The sequence below is a fragment of the Barbus barbus genome, assembly GCF_936440315.1.
Source record: "Barbus barbus genome assembly, chromosome: 24".
NCBI lineage: Eukaryota > Metazoa > Chordata > Actinopteri > Cypriniformes > Cyprinidae > Barbus > Barbus barbus.
The window spans coordinates 29,755,585-29,777,203 of record NC_136752.1 but is presented as its reverse complement, the minus strand read 5'-3'; the positions used below and the strand labels follow the sequence as shown (position 1 = coordinate 29,777,203).

The 21,619-nt window shown below is 32.6% G+C and overlaps 1 protein-coding gene across 1 annotated transcript in view; it reads right to left on the bottom strand.

The window, feature by feature from the left end:
- The window catches only part of LOC306843535 (MAM domain-containing glycosylphosphatidylinositol anchor protein 2-like), a gene marked incomplete at both ends in the record, with an annotated part of 198,681 nt that extends 177,273 nt beyond the window's left edge, over positions 1 to 21,408 (bottom strand). The window contains one exon of the mRNA XM_079375063.1: positions 21,336 to 21,408. Within this exon, the coding sequence (XP_079231189.1) occupies positions 21,336 to 21,408 (73 nt within the window). The remainder of the gene's footprint in view (positions 1 to 21,335) is intronic.
- Positions 21,409 to 21,619: the final 211 nt, after the last annotated feature.

Sequence of the window (21,619 nt, the reverse complement as noted above, 5' to 3'; positions counted from 1 at the left end):
ATGGCCTCGGTCCAATGCAGACGGCAGAACGCCTTCACAGGAACATCATTTCATCTTCTTCCACTGACAATCCTCTGACAGGAGCAAACTGAGCTTCACGCTCCAGAGAAAGACGTTTGTAGAGATATTTGAGTGACAAAAGCAGGCAGGGACTGATTTATGTCATTTACACATGAGAGAAACACTGAAAATGTGTCTGATTTTCCAGTTAAATTATCTGTACTTGAGAAGCAGCGCCATGTAAGTCATTAAGGCTTGTTTTCACACATTGTCTGTTTACTACAATGCATTTTGGCAGATTTTTTTATAGGATAAACAAGTGGAAAAAATCTGCCAGTGCAGGAAGACAAAACACCCTCGCATTCAGGATACAATCAATACAATGTTGCTCACCAAGTGTGTGTTTTAAACTGATTTCTTTCTGTTCTGTTATAATACGGTAAAGTCACAGCATTCATAACATCATAAAAAGCATTTAAGAGCTAATTGTATTCACACTTAGTGATAAGTTGAACAGCCAAGGCCAAAAATAGAGATTTACTTGTAATTACATTATATAATATTTTTAAATGCTTATAATCAGATTAACGTTACTGTTTTATGGATTGCATGATTATATATTATTTACAAAATGGCAGTAAATTATTCAGAATTTATTGATTCACCCCAGTTCCTATGTTTTTTTTCTTTCTAAATTAACATTTATAAAAATGAGACTAATAAATATGCAATTATGTCTCCATCATATCAAGTACATTTACTAATTATTAATTCTGGACAAATGTTTCTCTGATGTTTGTTAATTGTCTCACTGGCAAATTTTAATTCATTTTAATTTGACATTGTTAGGATTTCATTAATTAATTATTAGGTTTTCATCAACACCCTACTGTTTTCTTTCTTTTTTCTCTCTTTCATTAAACCCTGCTGTAATATAATGTTTCATATAATCCCAAGTCTATGTGATAAATGAGTTTGGTTAAAAGTAATCAAAAAGTAGTCAGACTACATTATCTAATATTTGTAATCCAGATTGCTTTACTAACTACAATTTTGTGATTTGAAAGCAGGCCGGACTGATTTATGTTATTTACAGTCAAGGCTGGCATAACATCTATAAATCTGCCTGAGAAACAGCGTTGTGTAAGTCATTAGACTTGTTTTCACACATTGTGTCTTTATTACTGTGTATTTTGGCAGGTTTTTGTGAGCAGGATAACAAAACACACTCAAGATGCATTCAAGAGTGCAATCAATACAATGTTGCTTGCCAAGTTTGTGTTTTTAAGGATTTGGCAATATTTTCCCCATGTTTTTAGTCTGTTGTGTTATAGTACAGTTTTATTATTTTGTATTATAATTACTCCTAATCCTATTCATGCACGAGTGGCTGGTCTTATTGAAATCCTTATATAAACACACAGAAACTGCTCAACTATGTTTTCTATCACTGAAATTGTTTTAACCACTTGGATGGATGGCTAGATTTTTCAAGAAAAAACTATTTCAGAAAGGCCCTTTCATTTATTTTATATACAGTATATATATATATATATATATATATATTCATACACAAACTTTACCAGTGAAGAAAGAGCCAAGAGCAACACACACACAAACACACACTCTTGCCGGCAGATACACAGAGATAGCTGCTGCCAAAGAAGCTCCCAGAAGTCTGTGTTGCTCAAACTCAGTGTAATTAAGAGTTTTTTGCCTTTTAATTTTTAATTTAAATAAATGAGTGAAGTTCTGTTCTAAGTTTTTTTTCAGTTACCATAATCCATCTTCATCAACAGTTTTGAAGCAAATATAAATTCATACATTCATAAACACACACACACTTTTGCAAGATCAGCAACCTGAGTCCATGGCCAAAGCCCAACTCACATGTATCCATACTACATCGTATATACACAGTATGCCAGATAGGGATCAAAATCTGATTTATTGCCAAGTATGCTTACACACACAAATCAATTTGTCTTAATGACAAAATAACAGCAAGACATATCAGATAGATAATATGTATCAAATAAAGGAAGGTGAATATCATATTAAGTTGTCATTATGCCAAACACGCCCAAATCACATACTAGTTTTGCTGCATGAGCATTCTGTGCATGAGTTTGTATTAAGACGCAAATGCATTCTACGAACCTGAACGTTTAAGTTAAAACATGCAAATGTAAACATTACAAAGATGTCTGTGGCATCAATACATTTTGTCTTTGAACAACTCAATAATGCCATATTGTCTTCCTACCGTACATACTAAAATCTTCCCATCAGCAGCCAAGTACATACTAACAGTATGCATTAGAAATATGCAAATTGGCAAACAGCTTGTTAAATCCAACTTAAAATAAACCGAAGCTTTAAGAGGAGCACCTGTACCTAACAGATACTGTGTTTGACGACGGAAAATAAATGTGCTTCAGTGACGGATGGCTCTCGGGGAACAAACGGGTCCTTAGAGAGCAACAAAAAAAACTATAAAAGATACAACTATAAAAGAGTTTTATGGCATGAAGGCCGGTCGTAGATCTGTAGCTCTAGAGAGATGATGACACGAGTTGATCACAATCAAAACACGCTTCCACGCTTTCTATCAGAGGTGTTTCTCAATGAGACGAGCGCAAGCACACGCTTCCATCAGCCTGCAGCGCTGCATGATAATGTTTGTGTAGGAGGAACGAGTGAAGGACCTGACCTCCATTACAGCCTCCGCAACATCCACAACAACTCCATACGGAGATCCAGCAACATAAACAACGCGCAAACGACACAGCAAACAAACAACATGCAAAACGTCACACAAATAAGGCACGAACAAATAACATGCAAATAATGCACAACCAACACGCATAACAACATGCAAAACTTAATGCAAACAACACACAAACATACTGCACTCAGTACCATAACGACATGCAAGCAATGCACAAACAACACTCAGACAACCGACATGCATGGAAACAACACGCAAACGTCACACAAACGATGCTCAAAACTACCAACTAAATGACATGCAAATGATTCACAAAACAACACGCAACCACCGTATGCATTTCTCATGGCCACCGAGGAGTGAAGGGTTACGAGGGAGGAAAGGAGTGAGAATATGTATAAAATATATCCCAGCGAACAGGGAATATTCTCTAATGTTTTAAAAAGTTATATAAATGTTAGGACAAAACGTTCTTAAAGTAATGTTTATGAAACATTCATAAAAATCTTTATTAGCTCTCATAACTTTGAGAGAAAATGTTCTTAGAACAACATTCTTGCAACATTTTGTAAACTATAAATAACATTCTAATTACAAAAAGAAAACTGGACATTTTAACGTTTTTTAAATATTAATAATAAATGTTCAAATAGCGTTGTTGAGGTTCAGAAGTTTGAGATCGGTAAGAAGTCTCTTTTGCTCAACAAGGCTGCACTAATTTGATCAATTACAGTAAAAAAAAAAAAACAATAGTAATATTGTGAAACATTATTACACTTTAAAATAACCAAATAATCAATATTTTGTTGTAGCTTCCACCATGAAATATACACCATGGAATAAAAATGTAAAATATAATTGCTTTTTATCTCTCAGTTCACGCTTTCTTTCCTTTTTTTATATCTATATATATTATATAATTTATATCTTTATATCAATTGCAAGTTATAATCTTGTAATGCTTATATTTTGCTATTTCTTCTTGCCGAGTTTATGTCTCGAAAATTTACTGTTTTTTCCAGTCGTGACTTTTTTACATCATTGTTCATTTTGTTATATACAGTGGGTACAGAAAGTATTCAGACCCCCTTCAATTTTTCACTCTTTGTTATATTGCAGCCATTTGCTAAAATCATTTGTTCATTTTTTTCCTCATTAATGTACACACAGCACCCCATATTGACAGAAAAACACAGAATTGTTGACATTTTTGCAGATTTATTAAAAAAGAAAAACTGAAATATCACATGGTCCTAAGTATTCAGACCCTTTGCTCAGTATTTAGTAGAAGCACCCTTTTGATCTAATACAGCCATGAGTCTTTTTGGGAAAGATGCAACAAGTTTTTCACTCCTACTTTAATTTAATTTCTGTACCCACTGCATATATATATATATATATATATATATATATATATATATATATATAAAATTGATGTAAACTCAATTCCGAGAAACATTTTTTTTTAAACATTATAAATGTTTTTACTGTCTCTTTTGATTAATTTAATGTGTCCTTGGTGAATAATAAAAATATTAATTTAATCGATTTAAATAATTTCTTTAAAAATAAAAAACTAATAAAGACAGATTTAACATAATTCATTATCTAAAAACAAGTAAATGGTAACACTTTACAATAAGGTTCATCAGTTAACATGAACTAAGATTAAACAATACAGAATTTATTAATCTTAGTTAATGTTAATTTCAGCATTTACTAATGCATTATTAAAATCACAAGTTGTGTTTGTTAACATTAGTTAATGCACTGTGAATTAACATGAAGTAACAATGATCGACTGTATTTTTATTAACTAACATTAACAAAGATGAATAAATACTGTAATAAATGCTTTGTTCATAGTTTTGTTAGTTAACTAATGTTAACAAATGACACCTTATTGTAAAGTGATACCAGTAAATGCATCCCTTTCTTGTTTAAATATTGTAAAAGAGCAACAAACAGCAGCAATAATAAAAACATTGCAGTAACAGGCATGATTTTTTTATGCTGTGGTGCATGCTGGGAACTGCAGTCCTGCTGTGTGAAATCAGCAGATAATGTAGGTTAGAGTAGTAAATTCACTCCATAACTGCACAGAGATCCTCTCTAACTCATGATGTGTGTTAGTCAGGCGCTTCTTCACGGTAAAGGTGGCGTTCGTGCGAGAGATTCTCTCCTGAGGCGCTCACAGTTATTTCAGACTCACGGCAATCACTCCACGTTCTGATCAAAGCAGAAAAACACACTCCTGCACCCACGCACGCATGCAGCAACCTTCCTGATCCACGCCAGCCATTCATTATTAATAACAGTCGTATTTGAGCAGGACTGGTTGAGTAAATGTAGGATTAAAGACTACAGATCATAATGCATCGCGCTCACAGTGTGCATGCAAAATTAGCAGATTAAGTGCCACTAATGTGGTCTAAAGCAGAAACATTTCTGTTGCAGTGCATGCTTATGGATATTGGACAGTATCTGTATGATGACAAATAACTACATATACAGTACAATGAATTCTCTTTCAAATATCATATGTGCAATATCATATTGCTTATTATCATTACAAAAACAATATGACATAGCCGAGATATTAAAGTCACATTAAAACTTATAATTTAATAATATAGTCATTTTGTAAAGTGTCCCTGAAAGACGCTATTTAAATGAAAGGTATTATTATTATTATTGTTATAGACATTAAATATTAAAGTTTTCCTATTAAACAGCACAAACTACAAACCTGAATTCTGGTTATTAAGAAGTTTTTATTATTATTATTATTATTATTATTAAATGATAATTTAATTAAATTAATTAAATATTTTATGTTTCCATGTCTGTGGAAAGTTTTAGGGGGGAAAGTGTAAAAAAAGAAATTAGAATAAATATATAATAGAAAAATGCATTTATTAAAACAGATAAAGTGATAAAAATTTATTTAAATTAATACTTTTCTAAAATAAACAAATCATCTAAAAGGACAGTGCTATAGTGAGTAGAAAACACATTAATAAAAACTAAATAATAAATAAATATTTTCCATATATATATATATTTATATATATATTAGTGCTGGGCAACAATTAATCACGATTAATCGCATCCAAAATAAAGGTTTTTGTGTACAAAATATGTGTGTGTACTGTGTATATTTATTATGTATAATACAAACGCATGTATATATATAATATATATATTTTAACAGTATAAATTGGTTTGTTATACATTTAAATAAATAGCCACTTTTTAAAATTGTTGAAAAAAATGTTGAAAAACAAAAACTGTAAAAATAAATAAATAATAAAAGATCAAATTAAATAAAATAGTTAAATATTTTATGTTTGCATGTGCATGCATAAAATATGTAATATTTGCAGGCTCTTTTATATCTTATTTGTGCATATGCACATGCAAACATTTAAATGTTATTTCTATTATTTTTTATTATAATTATAAAAAAACAATAAGTTTAAAGCTTCTCTCCTACAAATGATTTGGGATATGAATGAATTCCGTTGTAACTGAGATATTAAAGAGGTTTTCTAAACTGCAGACCTGCATTCTGGACAATAACGCAATGCGTTTTCATATCCTGAGGTGTCTTCTGCTCAATTAACCCGCTGAGCGCTTTCAAGCGTAATGAAGGGCCGATCTCAGATGCGACTTGTGTAAATGCGCTGGTATTTGATGCATGTGACCATAAGAGAAACATAAAGTGGCCGATGGCGGAATGGAGGGGGTTTTTCAGCAACACACAGCCAATTAACTCACCAACACCACTTAACAAAACACAAGTACATTTGCATGAGAAAAGATGACAGAAAAACACAGAACATGCAGAAAAATAATGTCACAGAAAAGTTGAAGCAGAAACAGATTCATGCACAACACTGCGACTTCAATTATTGACCAGCAAAACCAGAACGACAGAAGCCGCTTTAACCAGTGACCAGGGAACAGAGAAAAACACTCATCATAAATAAATCATCAGAAGAGTGAGTACAAAAATATTAAAGCCTAAATATTTTACAAACAATATTTTAAACATTTATTTAAAAAAATAAAAAATATTTAGCATTTTAAATTTAGTGATAGAGTGTAAAAATAAATAACAAATAAGGTAAACTAACTAAATAACTAACTAACTAAATAAATAAATGTGTTAACATAACTATCGCTGTATTTTATATAAATTATTTCGTTACCACTTGTAGTACAATTGAACCCACTAGTGTATGAAAGATGGGTTCAAGTGTTAAAAGCACATTTGGTTCATATTCACGCAGTCTCAAAATAGCACATTTGAGTTCACTTAGATGTTCTTAAGATTATCTTAAGAAGTACTAAATATAATTTTTAGTAGGCTATATTAGGTACAAATGTAGAGCGTGAAAATAGAGCGCTTATAAGTACATTATGGAAGTGCACTTTTTTGACCTGGGAGTAAGAAACAAACTAGTAACAACCACGCACAACACTTAACAACAACAACCTAGCAACCACTCAGAAACCCCTAAAGACACTCTAACACAATGCACAGCTCCCTAGCAACCATTCTTCCCATCCTAGGAGAGACGTCAGAGCCGAGTCGGTCTGGTTCTGAGGAGCGGCTGAGGTCTGACAGCTGCGACTTCAGACCAAACAGCGGAGCTCAGCGGTTCTTCCCCACGAGCCTGACAGCGTCTGATCTCACGGCTGACAGCTCCACACAAACTCCACAGTCGCACCGGCTCCATTCAAACCACCATCCGGCTTAACACAAGCTTCTGTGTCAGATAACACAGAAACAAACGCAACTCATCCCTCACCTCTGAAAACCACAGCAATGCACTCGTACTGGAAGAAAACTGGGCCAGATAGATAGATAATTGACTGACTGATTGACTCATAGATAAATAAAAATGACAAATATTCAAAATAATGTTTTTTCTTCAATAAAATGTTGCTTATTTATGGCCTAAATGTGTCTAAATCCATTGGAACTACTCATTTAGGTGGAAAAACTAGTCATTAAATCAAATAACTGTATACAAAAAATAAAAGTTGTAAATAAACTATTGGAGAATGTTGTACAGGAAAATCTATATATTGTTACTATAGTTACCAAGCAGAATTTCTCATTTTTATTTACTTTAACTTGATGTGCTCCAATAACAAAATCTAAAGAGGAATATTCTTTAAAACATAAGATTAAGAAAAATGTAACAAAAATTGGTGTACGATTTATTTTGAAGCAATTTTCACTTAGAAATTGCTCATGAATTTCACAAATAATTATCAAGAAATGGAAAGTAACATTGAATTTAACATGATATTTTGAAGTAGAAAAACTGAAATAGTATTTTCTTCTAAAATCTTATTTTCATTTGCAACTTTGAAAAATAATTTTTTACACTGCAAGAAATTAATAATCTAACATTCATGATTCATTCTCTGAATTTACGGCCTGATTTCAGCAAACGTCTAGTGAGACACTTTCACTCAGAAACATCATGGGCTTCAAATCTCAAGCTGACTTTCAGCAGCAAAGCAGCTTGAAGTTCGAGCTGCTGTAAAGAAAGAGCAAACAAAGTTCCTAGATTCTGTTTTTGGAATCCATAACATCTCTCGTTTTTTTCCCAGCAGACGGAGTATCCATGCCGAGTCTGGATGAGTTTTGACAGCCGATGCATTCATCAATCATCTCTGTGTGTCTCTGGAGAGAATCACACTGGATTCACTGCAGACAGACAGACAGACGCTTTCATCCCAGAGCAACAAGACTAAAACCAAACCACACGGATATTTTACACGTCGTCTCAACATGTGCATCAGCAGCTTGTCATGAATTTTCAAACTCCAACAACATACACAACACAAGATGCTTCATCTGAACCTGTTTAATCACACATTTTTCCCAGTCGTGAAAATATCCAAATGATGTGTCATTAGCAACCCTTTTAAATTTTTTGGGAAATGTGTGTGAAAAATTATGGTCGGTCAAAATTGTGACTGGTGGGATAATGTGTGTAGTGAATTAACATATTTCTGCAGTCAAAAATATTATTATATATCTTAGCCCAGCTATTTTAAACTGTTTGATTACATTCTAGGGTTACTATTATGCATAAAAAACCCTCATACAACATAGATACGAATACTGAGATAAAAGACAAAAAAAAATTCAGAATTGATACTTTTTTGTAACATACATCATCACATTTTTTATATTAGTGCTACCAGTATTACAACATTAATATTGTAACTTATTTGTGACATTTGAAGTTTTAATTTAGTGCAATGTTTTGTCATTGCAAACATTTTAGTGCAATCTTCACTAACAATTGGATTTATATTGTATACCTAAGTTCACTGTGATCTCACTATTGTGACCATCGAGATGTTCACTCATTTTATGACCACACTCAACAAAACTGAATATATGTGAATGCATATATTAATACTAGATACCTCAAAGATAATGTGGACCAAAAATCTTAGTCATATCTTTGTTAACATACTTTACCAGCCTTTTGTTTTGGAGCTTTGATGCAGTCATCTTCTCACGGTGCAAACAGGAATTAAACTGATCTGGTCATGTGACAATTTGCACTAATCATGTGACACTGCACATATTTAATTGAGACCCTTTATTTTTTCCATATTTGCAGGAAGTGCACTAAAACACCAGTCAGTAAGGTTTTTAGAGCTTTATAAATGAAAACTTGTTTCACGGTCGCTACAGACAGTTTGATGATCAGAGACTGAAAACAGAACCGGAGAGAGTGAATGAAAGACTAAACGGATGAAGGAATAAATGACCAATGATCTTAGTGAGCGAGAAGTGTGATCAGTTTTTTTATATAATGAATTCGATTATATGACATTTATCCATGAATTATTTATATAAATAAATATTAATTAACAAAAATTGCAAATAAGGTGTCAAAAAAGTTTTCCATTTTATATAAAAAATAAAATAAATGATATCAATATTATAATCATATTTTGTATACTTATAATGCACTTCTATTACAATAATATTTTGGTACATGTTCTGCATTTTTCTGCTGATGTGATCATATACTGTATATGTGTTTGCCCTACATACAACAGATGAACGCAATAAATACGGCATAAAGCCACGGCTTGTTTCTGCGTGATTTTCAAAGTCATAATCATGAGATGAAAATCCGAAATTATGACATACTAAAGTGAAATTATGACATAAGTCGAAATTGACTTACTATGTCATAATTATGATACAAGGTTGACATTAAGGTTGACAAAAATGTGAAATTATGACATATAAAGTCAAAATTATAAAAAGTCATAATTATGACATACTAAGCTAAAATTCTAAAATGACAAAAAGCTGCAATTGACATACTAAGATGAAATAATATAAAGTTGTGATTATGACATTTAAATTAAAATGTCTAATTTATGACTTTATAGACTGAAATTATTACATGACTATATAATACTTTTTATCTAATAATTATAACGTTTTGTGTCATAATTTTGACTTGGTATGACATAATTTAGATTTTAAGACTTAGTTATGATTATGACTTTTAAACTCATTATCAACTTTTGACTTTTTATCTCATAATTAAAACGTTTTATTTCTAAATACTAATATTTTTTATCTCATATTTATTACTTTTTATCTCATAATTTTGACTGCCATAATTTCAAATTTCTATCTCATAATTTACCTTTTTGTGATAATTTCAATTTGGTATATAAAAATTTGGACATTTTATCTCATAATTACAATTTTATCTGTTAATACCAACTTTTCTCATAATATTACTTAGTGTGTCATAATTATGGCTTTCAAAGTCACAATTTTGACTTTTCATAATCATGAAGTATTTACATCTTACCAAAACATGTTTCTTATGTATTGGCAATGGGGTTCCAGTTACTTGCCATCTCACAATATTTAATTGAATGAAAACAGTTTTTACATCAAATGTTTTTCAGTGCACAGAAACACAAGCCTAAACCCGCAGGTTCCACTGTAAAGGAGAAATAAATAAAGAGGTTCAACATATGCAGTAAAACCAGAATCCATGAGATTTCTGATCATCTTTCAGCCCAGTGCTCATCGCTCATCACATCTCATTACACAGGCTTCTTATAACATAGATATCATCTGACGGCTTCGATTGCTCAAATCACACTCGTTCACATACACAAATTCAATCGATTTGGCTCCTGTGACAAATCTGCTCCTGCGTTTGCCCTACATACTGACAGATGGATGCAACACATACGGCATAAAGCCATGGCAGCATGACTTTAAAAGTCAGAATTATGAGATAATTTTCACACTACATTGAAATTATGACATAAAAAGTCATAGTTACGGCAAAAGCCTAAGATAAAAAATCAAAACGATGACTTTATAAATAAAAATGTCATAATTATGACTAAAAATCTAAATTACAGTATGAGATAAAGTTGAAATTATGACATACTAAATTGAATCGTATTGACCCGAATATGAGACGACCCTCATTAAAAGATGACCCACCTTTTTCCAGATGTACACTGCCCCCCAAATATTTCTTGGCACACTCGTTTTATGCGTATTTGGCACCACCTATTGTTGTGGGTGTATTATTGAAATGTGAAAGTCTAGACCCTGAATATAAGACGACCGCGTTTTTTTCAGATGTAGTTCCAAGAAAAAAGCATTGTCTTATATTTGGGTCAATACAGTAATTATTATAAAAAGTTTAAATTATGAGATAAAACAATTGAAATTATAAGATAAGTCATAATTATGACATAAAAAGTCATATGAAAAAATTCAAAATTATGAGATAAATGGTCAAATTTATGAGAAGCCAATTATGAGTAAAAGTTGAAATTCTGACATAAAAAGGCAAATATTACTTGATATTAAAATTTTGATAATTTTGATTTATCTCAATTTTGACATTTTATCTCATAATTATAGCTTGTATACTTTTAAAGTCATAATTCCAATTTAGAATGTCAGTTTGACCTTTAAAGTAATAAGTTTGACTTTTGATCTCATAATTACGTTTTCTATGTCATAATTTTGATAACTTTGTATGACTTAGTATGTCAATTACAACTTTTCATCTCATAATTATGACTTTTGAAGTCAAAGATATCATCTGTTGGCTTCAAATGCTCACATTACACACGCTCATGTGTACAAATGCAATCGATTCGGCTCCCGTGACAAATGATGCATCAGTCTTCGGTTGCACAAACACCCCCTCCTGCGTTTGCCCTACATACTGACAGATGAACGTAATAAAAACACGGCTTGTTGCTGTATGACTCATGAGTGGAAAAGTGACGCGTTTGAGTGTTCGATGTGTTTGGACACGTTTACTCTGACCCATTACACCTCAGATAAACAGACGCCTGTGAGATGAAACGCTGATTTTTTTGCTTTCGTTCTCTCAGGTCGCTATCACTTCACATCAGTTTGAGCGACTGACTCTCTGCTGCGAGGATGCGAGAAGTGTGCGGCGGATGCTGTCGCCATGACAACAGACATCACTTCACGCGGAAGCGGCACTTGGACTGGATGTGTGGGCTAAAGCGACACGCGGAAAGATTAGCATGAGACTGTCAATGAGTCTGACACCAAACCAGCGGGACCTGCAGCAACCACAGACAGCTGATGGCAAATGTTTAGAATTAACAGTCGACTGATACGTGTATATTTTAATTGGCTGATGCTGGTTACCAATGAAATGTTGATATTAATGTTGCAATTTGATTATAGCAAATACAATTTTCACAAAATTGCTATTTTATGAACAATCAATTGTTTTGCCAAATATTGACTTAAAAATCATGTAAAAAATGTATTGTCCTTAGGGGGTGGGGCAAGAATCAGCCAATTTAGTGACCAAAAATCACAAAAACAAATAAATCAACCTGATGAATATATATTAGTCCAATGCATTTATTTGATCAAAAATACAGTAAAAATTTGAAATATTATTACAAATAAAAAAATCTGTTTTCTCTATGAATATATGTTAAACTGTAATTTATTTCTGTGATGCAGCGCTGAATTTTCAGCATCATTACTCCAGTCTTCAGTGTCACATGATCCTTCAGAAACCATGATACACTAATATTTAAAAGTTTGGGTTAAGTAATATATATCAAGAACTCAAACTGATCAAAAGAGACAGCAAAGACAATGTTACAAAATACTGTTTAAAAAAATAATGCTGTTCTTTTGAACTTTCTTTTCATAAGTGAATCCTGAAAAATAAAATATATCATGGTTTCCACAAAAAAAAAAAATATATATATATATATATTGTGCAGCACAACTGTTTTCAACATTGATAATAATCAGAAATGTTTCTCGAGCAGCAAATCAGTATATTATTATGATTTCTGAAGATCATGTGACACTGAAGACTGGAGTAATGATGCTGAAAATACAGCTGCAGATCACAGAAATAAATTACATTGTAGCATATATTCACATAGAGAACACTTATTATAAATTGTAATAATATTTCACAATTTTTACTGTATTTTTATCAAATAAATGCAGCCCTGGTGAGCAGAAGAGACTTTAAAAAAAACTGACTAGTTATGGTTACAGTGTCTGCAAACAGTAACTACAGTGTCAGTATCTGAAATGATAGCCATGTTCCAGAAGTATTTGAAGTCACGCATGTACAGATCTGTGCTCTTCACGCTGTCATGATCTCTTTGGGAAGTCAGTGTGTTTTCCCAGCGCTCTCGTGTCAGTTCTCTACAGCACTTCTAATGATCTACAGTAACATACAGCAGGTACTTCAGCACTCAGTTAGCAAAACACAAAAGTCCAGTGAAGCTGAAGAGAGAGAAGCGTGCATGAAAGATTCACTCTACAGGCGTCAGCTCAGCGCTTCTCAACTCACTGGACACAAACTAGAAACAGCTCAGCTCAGCTCTGTTCTGACAGCAAAGAAGAACAGCAACAATAAAAGGCAGCTCACTATATAACTGCACAGCGATGACAGCAAACGTGAACAGACTTCGGCTTTAAAACACTGAGGTCAATGACACATGTCTAATCAACTCTATAGTATTTCAGCACAAATTCATCTTACTTGGTAGAACTAGACAAATGAGACCTGGGTAGGTTATGTGACACCTATATATACATAAAACTGGAAAATACATTATCATACAGCTATATATAATATATAAAAGTATATATAATATATAAAACTTTATCTGCATTTAGAGAAAAAAAAAAAAGCTGTAGGATTGACTTTTGTACTCGAAACAAAACAAAGATGACCTGAAATAAACTGATATTTTATCAAATATAAAATGTAATTTAAAAAAATCAAAAAAAATTTTTTTTATTTAAAACATATTTTAACATTTCACTAAAATAAGTAAAATTAATAGATTAACCCTAACTAAAAATTACCAAAAAATTAAAATAAATATATATATAATAGTATCTCACTAACGCTAATTAAACACAAATATTTGCATCAATTTGATTTTCTTTAAATAATCATATTTTCAAACTACATTTATTTAAAGTGTCATGAAACGCATCAAACAACCATAATTTAAATATGAATTTACTTCATCATTTTCACTCAGAAATTGCTTGTAGACTTCACAAAGAAACAGAATTTTAGAAAAAAATGAAATATTTTCTTGTAAAACAAATTTTATTTGGTTCTTTGCAACTTTGAAAAAATCCATTTAACAGTGAAGTTTACTCATACAAAGCAATTTATGCTACAGCAAATCTCAACAACATTATTGTTTATATCATTGCAAAATATAGACAATATTATCATCCATCTCTGCTAAATGCGCCTACATGAAGATATTAAGATATTATAAACATTAACCTTACAATGTTCTGAAACTAAAACTGACTTGACTTGCTGAACACAGTGTGTTTGGTGCAGTGAATTATTGGCTGCTGAGAGCATAAAACTTGATTAAAATTCAACAGACATTTGAGCCTAGAAGCCAGAATCGTCAATTTCCCCATTCAGTGTCATATTAATAATCTGTATGTTGTCAGGTGGTTCATGATCATATTATTTCAGTGTTTGATTTTAAGGACATTACTGTGTTGGTTTGCCAACTGATGTCCAACACAAAGTGGTTCTTGTAATAAACCAAGTTGAGAAGCACCTTCTTACACTCGTAAAAATATTTAGGCCTAAATTTAAGATTTATGTATTTGAATTTTGATCACACCGTTTCAAACTAATAAACTTAATGGGATGCATATTTGTCAGTCATACATAAAAGAAGCAGGTCAGGTTTCAGCACTCAAGAAATCATTGCATAGATAACTATTTGTATCTATTAGATTTGATTAAAATAATCATTTCCAAAATGCATTTATGCAAATTGCTTAGAATCAGTACAAATATGTTCATTATGAAAACAACTACATTTATTCAGTTCAAAAGTATGAACCAGTGTTATTTCAGTATTATATCTTTTTGTTAATATTTTGAATTAGTTTTTTTCTTTCTGCTTTCACTTTAATTTTAGTCAAAGGTTTAGTCATTTTTTGTCATTTTTTTATATGTCTATATTTTTATATTTATTTTTATTTATTTTATTACATCAAGTTAAACTAAAAAAAGACAGAAATGCTGCCTTGGAAATTGCACTGAAATAAAATAAGTTTACGTTTTCTTTATATATATATATATATATATATATATATATATATATATATATATATTATTTCAGTTATCATTTATTTTATTTCATTTTATTCCAAGTAACTGTTTTAATGGTTTTAGTTGTTGTTTATTATAATAACCCTAGTATCAAAATACCCTGGTTAAAATATGGCTAGGCAATATTTAATTTGTTAAAATGTACAGTATAAGATTTGAACAATTTGAATTTATTAATGATTATTAATAATAATTTTAAATGCACGATAATCTGGTTATTATGCATTTAAAACACATCCAGTTTATTAGAGCTATTACAGAAATCTGACCTGTTTCATTGATGTATGACTGACACATATGCATCACATTACGTTTATTAGTTAAAACTGTGTAATGCAAATGCATGGAAAAATTATATATGCATTTTATGCATTATATATGCATTTTACCAATTCAAAATGTAATTTCCCAAATCTCATCCTATGAACAGGCTAGCAGAAGTGTGTGAGGTTGCGTCAAACAGCAGCAGGGCTTCGCTCTGGCTCTCATTACAGTAGGAAACGCAGGCTCCTGATCCAAGGGAATTGATAAAGAGCTCTGGAGGAGGCGCAGAGAAGCAACAAAGAGCGCTTTAGTTGCACTGGTGGAATGCATTTGCATAGTTTAGACGGCCAGCATCTGAAGCTCGCCATGAACAGAGAGCCGAGGAGATGCTGAGACTTCACTAGCGGCCGGCGCAGGGAATAAAGCGCAGCAGCCTTGTTTTCATTCATCCTGACACTTTAAAGAACAGAGGCATCGCATGAAACAACATTATGCAACGACACACGGTTCTCTATCATCATCGTGGATGAAAAACCTTCAACCCATCTCCTCTTCAATTTCAAAAACGCCCTTAATTAAACCAAAGATCTCTTCTGAAAGATAGTACATTTTAGCATACTTTTAAAATGAGTGCTTGATAATGTACTCTAAACGAATTTACTAAAATGCAACTGAATGCAATGTTTTCAGACACTTAATTGCATGTATATTAAAAGCAGTTATTTGAAATTAGGAGTGCTTTTTTATCCACAAGTGCATTTTAATGTGCAATTTTAATATTTAATATGCATTTAATATTTAATATTGTCTTATGGTTTAATGTGCACCTACTTTAATGTAATTCCACCGAAACTTGTGTCATGCATTTAAGTATATTTGTAATTACACGTTTTTAATAATGAAGTTGCAATTTAGTGCATTTTTACTTTACATGTGCTTTAAGTAAGTGTACATCTTTAAAGCATGACAAAAGTTTATTAGAACAATTAATTAAAGTGTACTTTAAAGTAAAACTGTTCATTTGACAAAAAGCTTTTTTTAATAATCACGACTGTCAAGCTACAAAAAAAGCCATTAAAATGCGAACTACATTTCCCATCATCCTCTGCGGCAGCATGACAATCATCAACAGCACAAACTCAGCATCAGTTCCACACTTTATCTTTATCAAGGGCTCATCACGACACAATTACAACTTCAGCACTCGTCAAGAAGATGTTCCCAGGAGAACAACACGAGTTCAGACTCTGCATAAGACTTTACAATAAAGGTCTCGTTAGTTCATGTGAGTTAATGCATTAAATAACAATGAGCATTACAGTTTACACAGTATTCATTTATGCTTCTTAATATTGTTCTTTATTAGCTCATGTTATCCTATATATGGCAAAAATTAATGAATGAATGAATAAAATGTTGAAAATGTTGTAAACAGTGAGGCCCAATGAAAAGTATTTTCAATTAAAAAACAAATTTAAACATTTATTTCAATACTATACAAAAATGGCCAAAACATTCGTAGAAAATATATTTATGTAAATATATTTTAGCAAACATAATTTTGGCCATTTTTTGTACATTTTGATATATACACACATAAAATACATGTATAAATATTGAGCCCGGTCTCATGAAAATACATATAAACAGTACGTCAAATAAAAACAAAAACTTGTGGTATTGATACGCAACAATTTACTTTGGCGTGCATATGATACGCATCTACCCCAAACCCTAATCCTACCCATCGCGTAGCATATACACCCCAAAGTACATTTTTGCGAATCAATACCACAAGTTTTTTGTTTTTATTTGGCGTACTATTTATATGCACTTTCATGAGATCGGGTTGAAATATGAAATAATATTAACAGATGCAACACTTAAGTTTAATAATGTATTAAGAATTGGTGAAATTATCATTAAATGAGATTAATAAATACATTCTTTAGAAGCATTTTCCATTATTGTTAACTAACTTATGTTGCTAACAAATGTAATCTTATTGTAAAGTGTTACCGATGAACTAAATGAAACCACAACTCTCGTCCAACCAACAATAAACCCAGACTAATATCACGTATTACAGCGTGCCACATAAAGCCAACCTTCATCTTCATAATGATGTTTAGACTGGGATTCATAACACAAATGACTAATCATCAGGTTACACACATTACACCGTCTGTCCAAACACTCTGCACTAATGCATGATGGGATACGACTGACAGAGCCTCGTTCCAATCACCCGGCTGTGCACTGTGAAGTGGACTTAAACGGGTTCCAAATCATAGGGAGCGAGTGCTGCTAATGGCATATAGGGAACAAGTGTGTATCGACGGATCACTTCAGGGAAAATGAGCATCAGCAGCATCTCACAAGAGAAAACTGTCTTCTTATGTCACTTATTTCACCTCAGATACACATGTGCACAGCTGACCACTAACCAGAACTAGTCCTGAGGTGAGTTAAGATGTGACACCATTATCATCACCACAGCTGATGTATTTACACAAGTATATGATGTTATTATTGCTGAAACTCCAAATCTGCATGACTCAAATGTCATCTGTGTTTGATGACCTTGTTGGAACATAGGCCTAAAGTTATGATACATGCATTTGAATTGCGTATATAACTTACAGAGTTTTAACATCAACAAACTGATCAACGTAACGTGATGCATATTTGTCAGTCATACATAAATGAAACAGCTCAGATTTTTGTAATAGTACTTATACACTGAATGTGTGTTAAATGCACAATAACCATATTTATATATTTATCATGGATAATTATGAATTGTTTCGATCTCATAAAGTTTGACTGAACTGAATACTGCTATTTATTAATCTTTTAACAAAGTCCATACTTTTTTAACTAAATAAACGTACTTGTTTTCACAATGAACAGATTTATGTTGATTCTACGTATGAATACATGCATTTTGAAAACATAATTATTTAAATAAAGCAATATGGCAAATTATAATACAATATAATATAATATAATATAATATAATATAATATAATATAATATAATATAATATAATTCAAAACATGCAAAAAAATAAATGACCGAAAGTATATATTTGCTAAAATATATTTACATTAATATATTTTCTTCCACGACATGTTTTGGCCATTTTACATTTTGAAATATATTTTGGCATTAGAAGATTAAAACTAAATATATTTTCATTTTCATTTAAAAAAAAATATATATATATATAAATTTCCTTGACCGTAGCTCTTTTCAACATATATTTAGCATTTATTTAAAATATATTTTGGCTGGAGAAATGCTGTATAGGAAACCAATGATAATGATTTTCCATTTATGACTGACAAATATGCATCACATTTAGTTTATTAGTTTAATCTAAAATGGATGGAAATTTCATATGCAATTCAAATACACATCTTAAATTTAGGCCTTTTTTGGAGTGAATTGTTGTTTCTTTACTGTAGTAAGCATTATTATGGATTATGGACTCATATTTTGGCCAGAAGCAACGGTTCAAAAATTAAAAGCATTGTAATGCTGGATGTGTTTGAGCTTTTGTCTTCTCCAGATGTTAACTGATGGACTGCAGTGGTGTGGATTACTGTGATGTTTTTATCAGACTCTCATTCTGACGGCACCCATTCACTGCAGAGCATCCATTGCTGAGACACTGATGCAGAGACACATTTCTACAAACCTGATGAAGAAACAAACCCATCTACATCTCAGATGACCTGAGGATGAGCACATTTACCACACATTCTTATTTTTGATGAACTACTCCTTTAAGTGTCCCCTGCTGAGTGTGTAGGGAGCAGTGAACACTTCAAGCGAATCTATAATTAACACTAATTAGGAAGCATATACTGCTGCGCATCTCAGAGCATGTTGGCATTCACCAGCATCTCACACCGTCATTTCCATTCCTCCACGGGCGCTGAAGTCATTGATTTTAAAGTGCATTCTCATGGATCAGCGAAACCCGGCTCTACCCAAACTCTATTATCCTATTAGCCCCTCAGAGACACATGTGCACTATCCTGCGTGCCCGTCTCGATGTGAACCGACTCCAGAAACAAAAGCCATCTAGTTGATATTACACCCACCATCTCAACGCGTGACCCGGCAGTCAGATCGGCCCTGAGCAACAGCGGCCCACAGTAAACAATGCTTAGATGTTTTCCCTCATGACATTTGCACATTATGACTCATGGTCATGCAAAGCTCTGGTTAACCCACACTACACTACTAGAATGCCACTAGTTGCTTAGCACACACGATGAGAATGCAGGATAAGGAGAGGCTAGAGCTCGACATATGCAGATTTCAGACACTTGCTGTGACATTTGCAACCACGATGACACATTAAACAGCATCCATATAGCTTTTCGACAACGTTTCTCCAATGCAAATTAAAATGCATGAATTTCTCTTCGTGCAGCTACCATTAAATGTGAGAAAACCCCAATGGATGAACTGTTTAGAATGCAAAGCATAATTTTTGCTTCTAGATTGGGAATAATTAAGCATTTCTACAGCGTTTCTTTAATGCAATGCAATGATTTCCATTAGATGTAAGGAAAACCAGTTGTATGAACTGTTTAGTATGCAGCTGGGACATTTGCAATAGATATACTTGCTATTTGCATTATTTTACCTTGTGGATTGGGACTATTAAGGCATTTCTACAATGTTTCTTCAATGCAATGAAATAACTCTGTTGCATTCCCACATGTTTCTTTAATGCAATGCAATGAATTCAGTTGAATGTGAGGAACCCAATGGAGGAACTGTTTAGCATGGCATGGGCACATTTGCATTATTTGTCCTTGTACAATGGGAATATTGAAGCACTTCTACAGTGTTTCTTAAAGTAAACACTGCAACGCAATGAATTCCATTAAATTAGGAAAACAAATGGAGGAACTGTATAGCATGCAATATGCACATTTGCAATACAGATATACTTGCTATTTGCATTATTTTACCTTGTGGATTGGGAAAATTAAGGTATTTATTTATTTTTTGCAATGAAATAACTTCTGTTGCATTTCCACAGTGTTTGTTAAATGCAATGCAGTTGAATGTGAGGAACCCAATGGATGTACTGTTTAGCATGCAATGGGCACATTTGCATTATTTTTCCTTGTGCATTGGGAATATTGAAGCATTTCTACAGTGTTTCTTTAATGCAATACAATGACTTCCATTAAATGAAGAAAACAAATGGATGAACCATTAAGCATGCAACATGCACATTACATATCATGGCTATTTGCATAAATGTTTATTGTGGATTGGGAATATGGAACTATGTCATGCAATGAAAATGCACATGATGACTAAATATTACACCTGAAAAAAAAAAAAAAACTTTTGCAATTAAAACGATTGTGTTTTCTAAATCTAAAAGGTTCAACTGTTATTTCCAATGAATCGGCGGTGGATCTGGTGTCTATAATGCATCGTTTTTCCTTCTAAAAACCTGTGGATCGGTTGTTGGGAAGATGTCATGCTGGATGGTTTGTGAAATGGCACCTGTTCACATGAACACACTGAATGTTGACTGGCATATAAATGCATCTGTATGAGCTGCTGGCACTTACCATAAACTCCCTGGCATGAGATGCCCTCCAAAACGAGCGTCAGGACCCCCAAAACACTAATAATCCCATCCATCTTTACGTGCCTTTCAACATATCCAGATTAAAGCGCCAGAGTCTCTCCAGAATGTGGAAGAAAAGCCGCAGATCTCTCGAACCGCTGGGAAGCGAAGTTAAAGCATCGGATCCGCGTCCTCGCAGGGGTTCGTGATGATGAAGCGGTTCGCTGAGGATGAGTGTTTATTCGCCGGCTCGGAGGAGGTTCGGTGACGGTCTGTCAGCGGCAG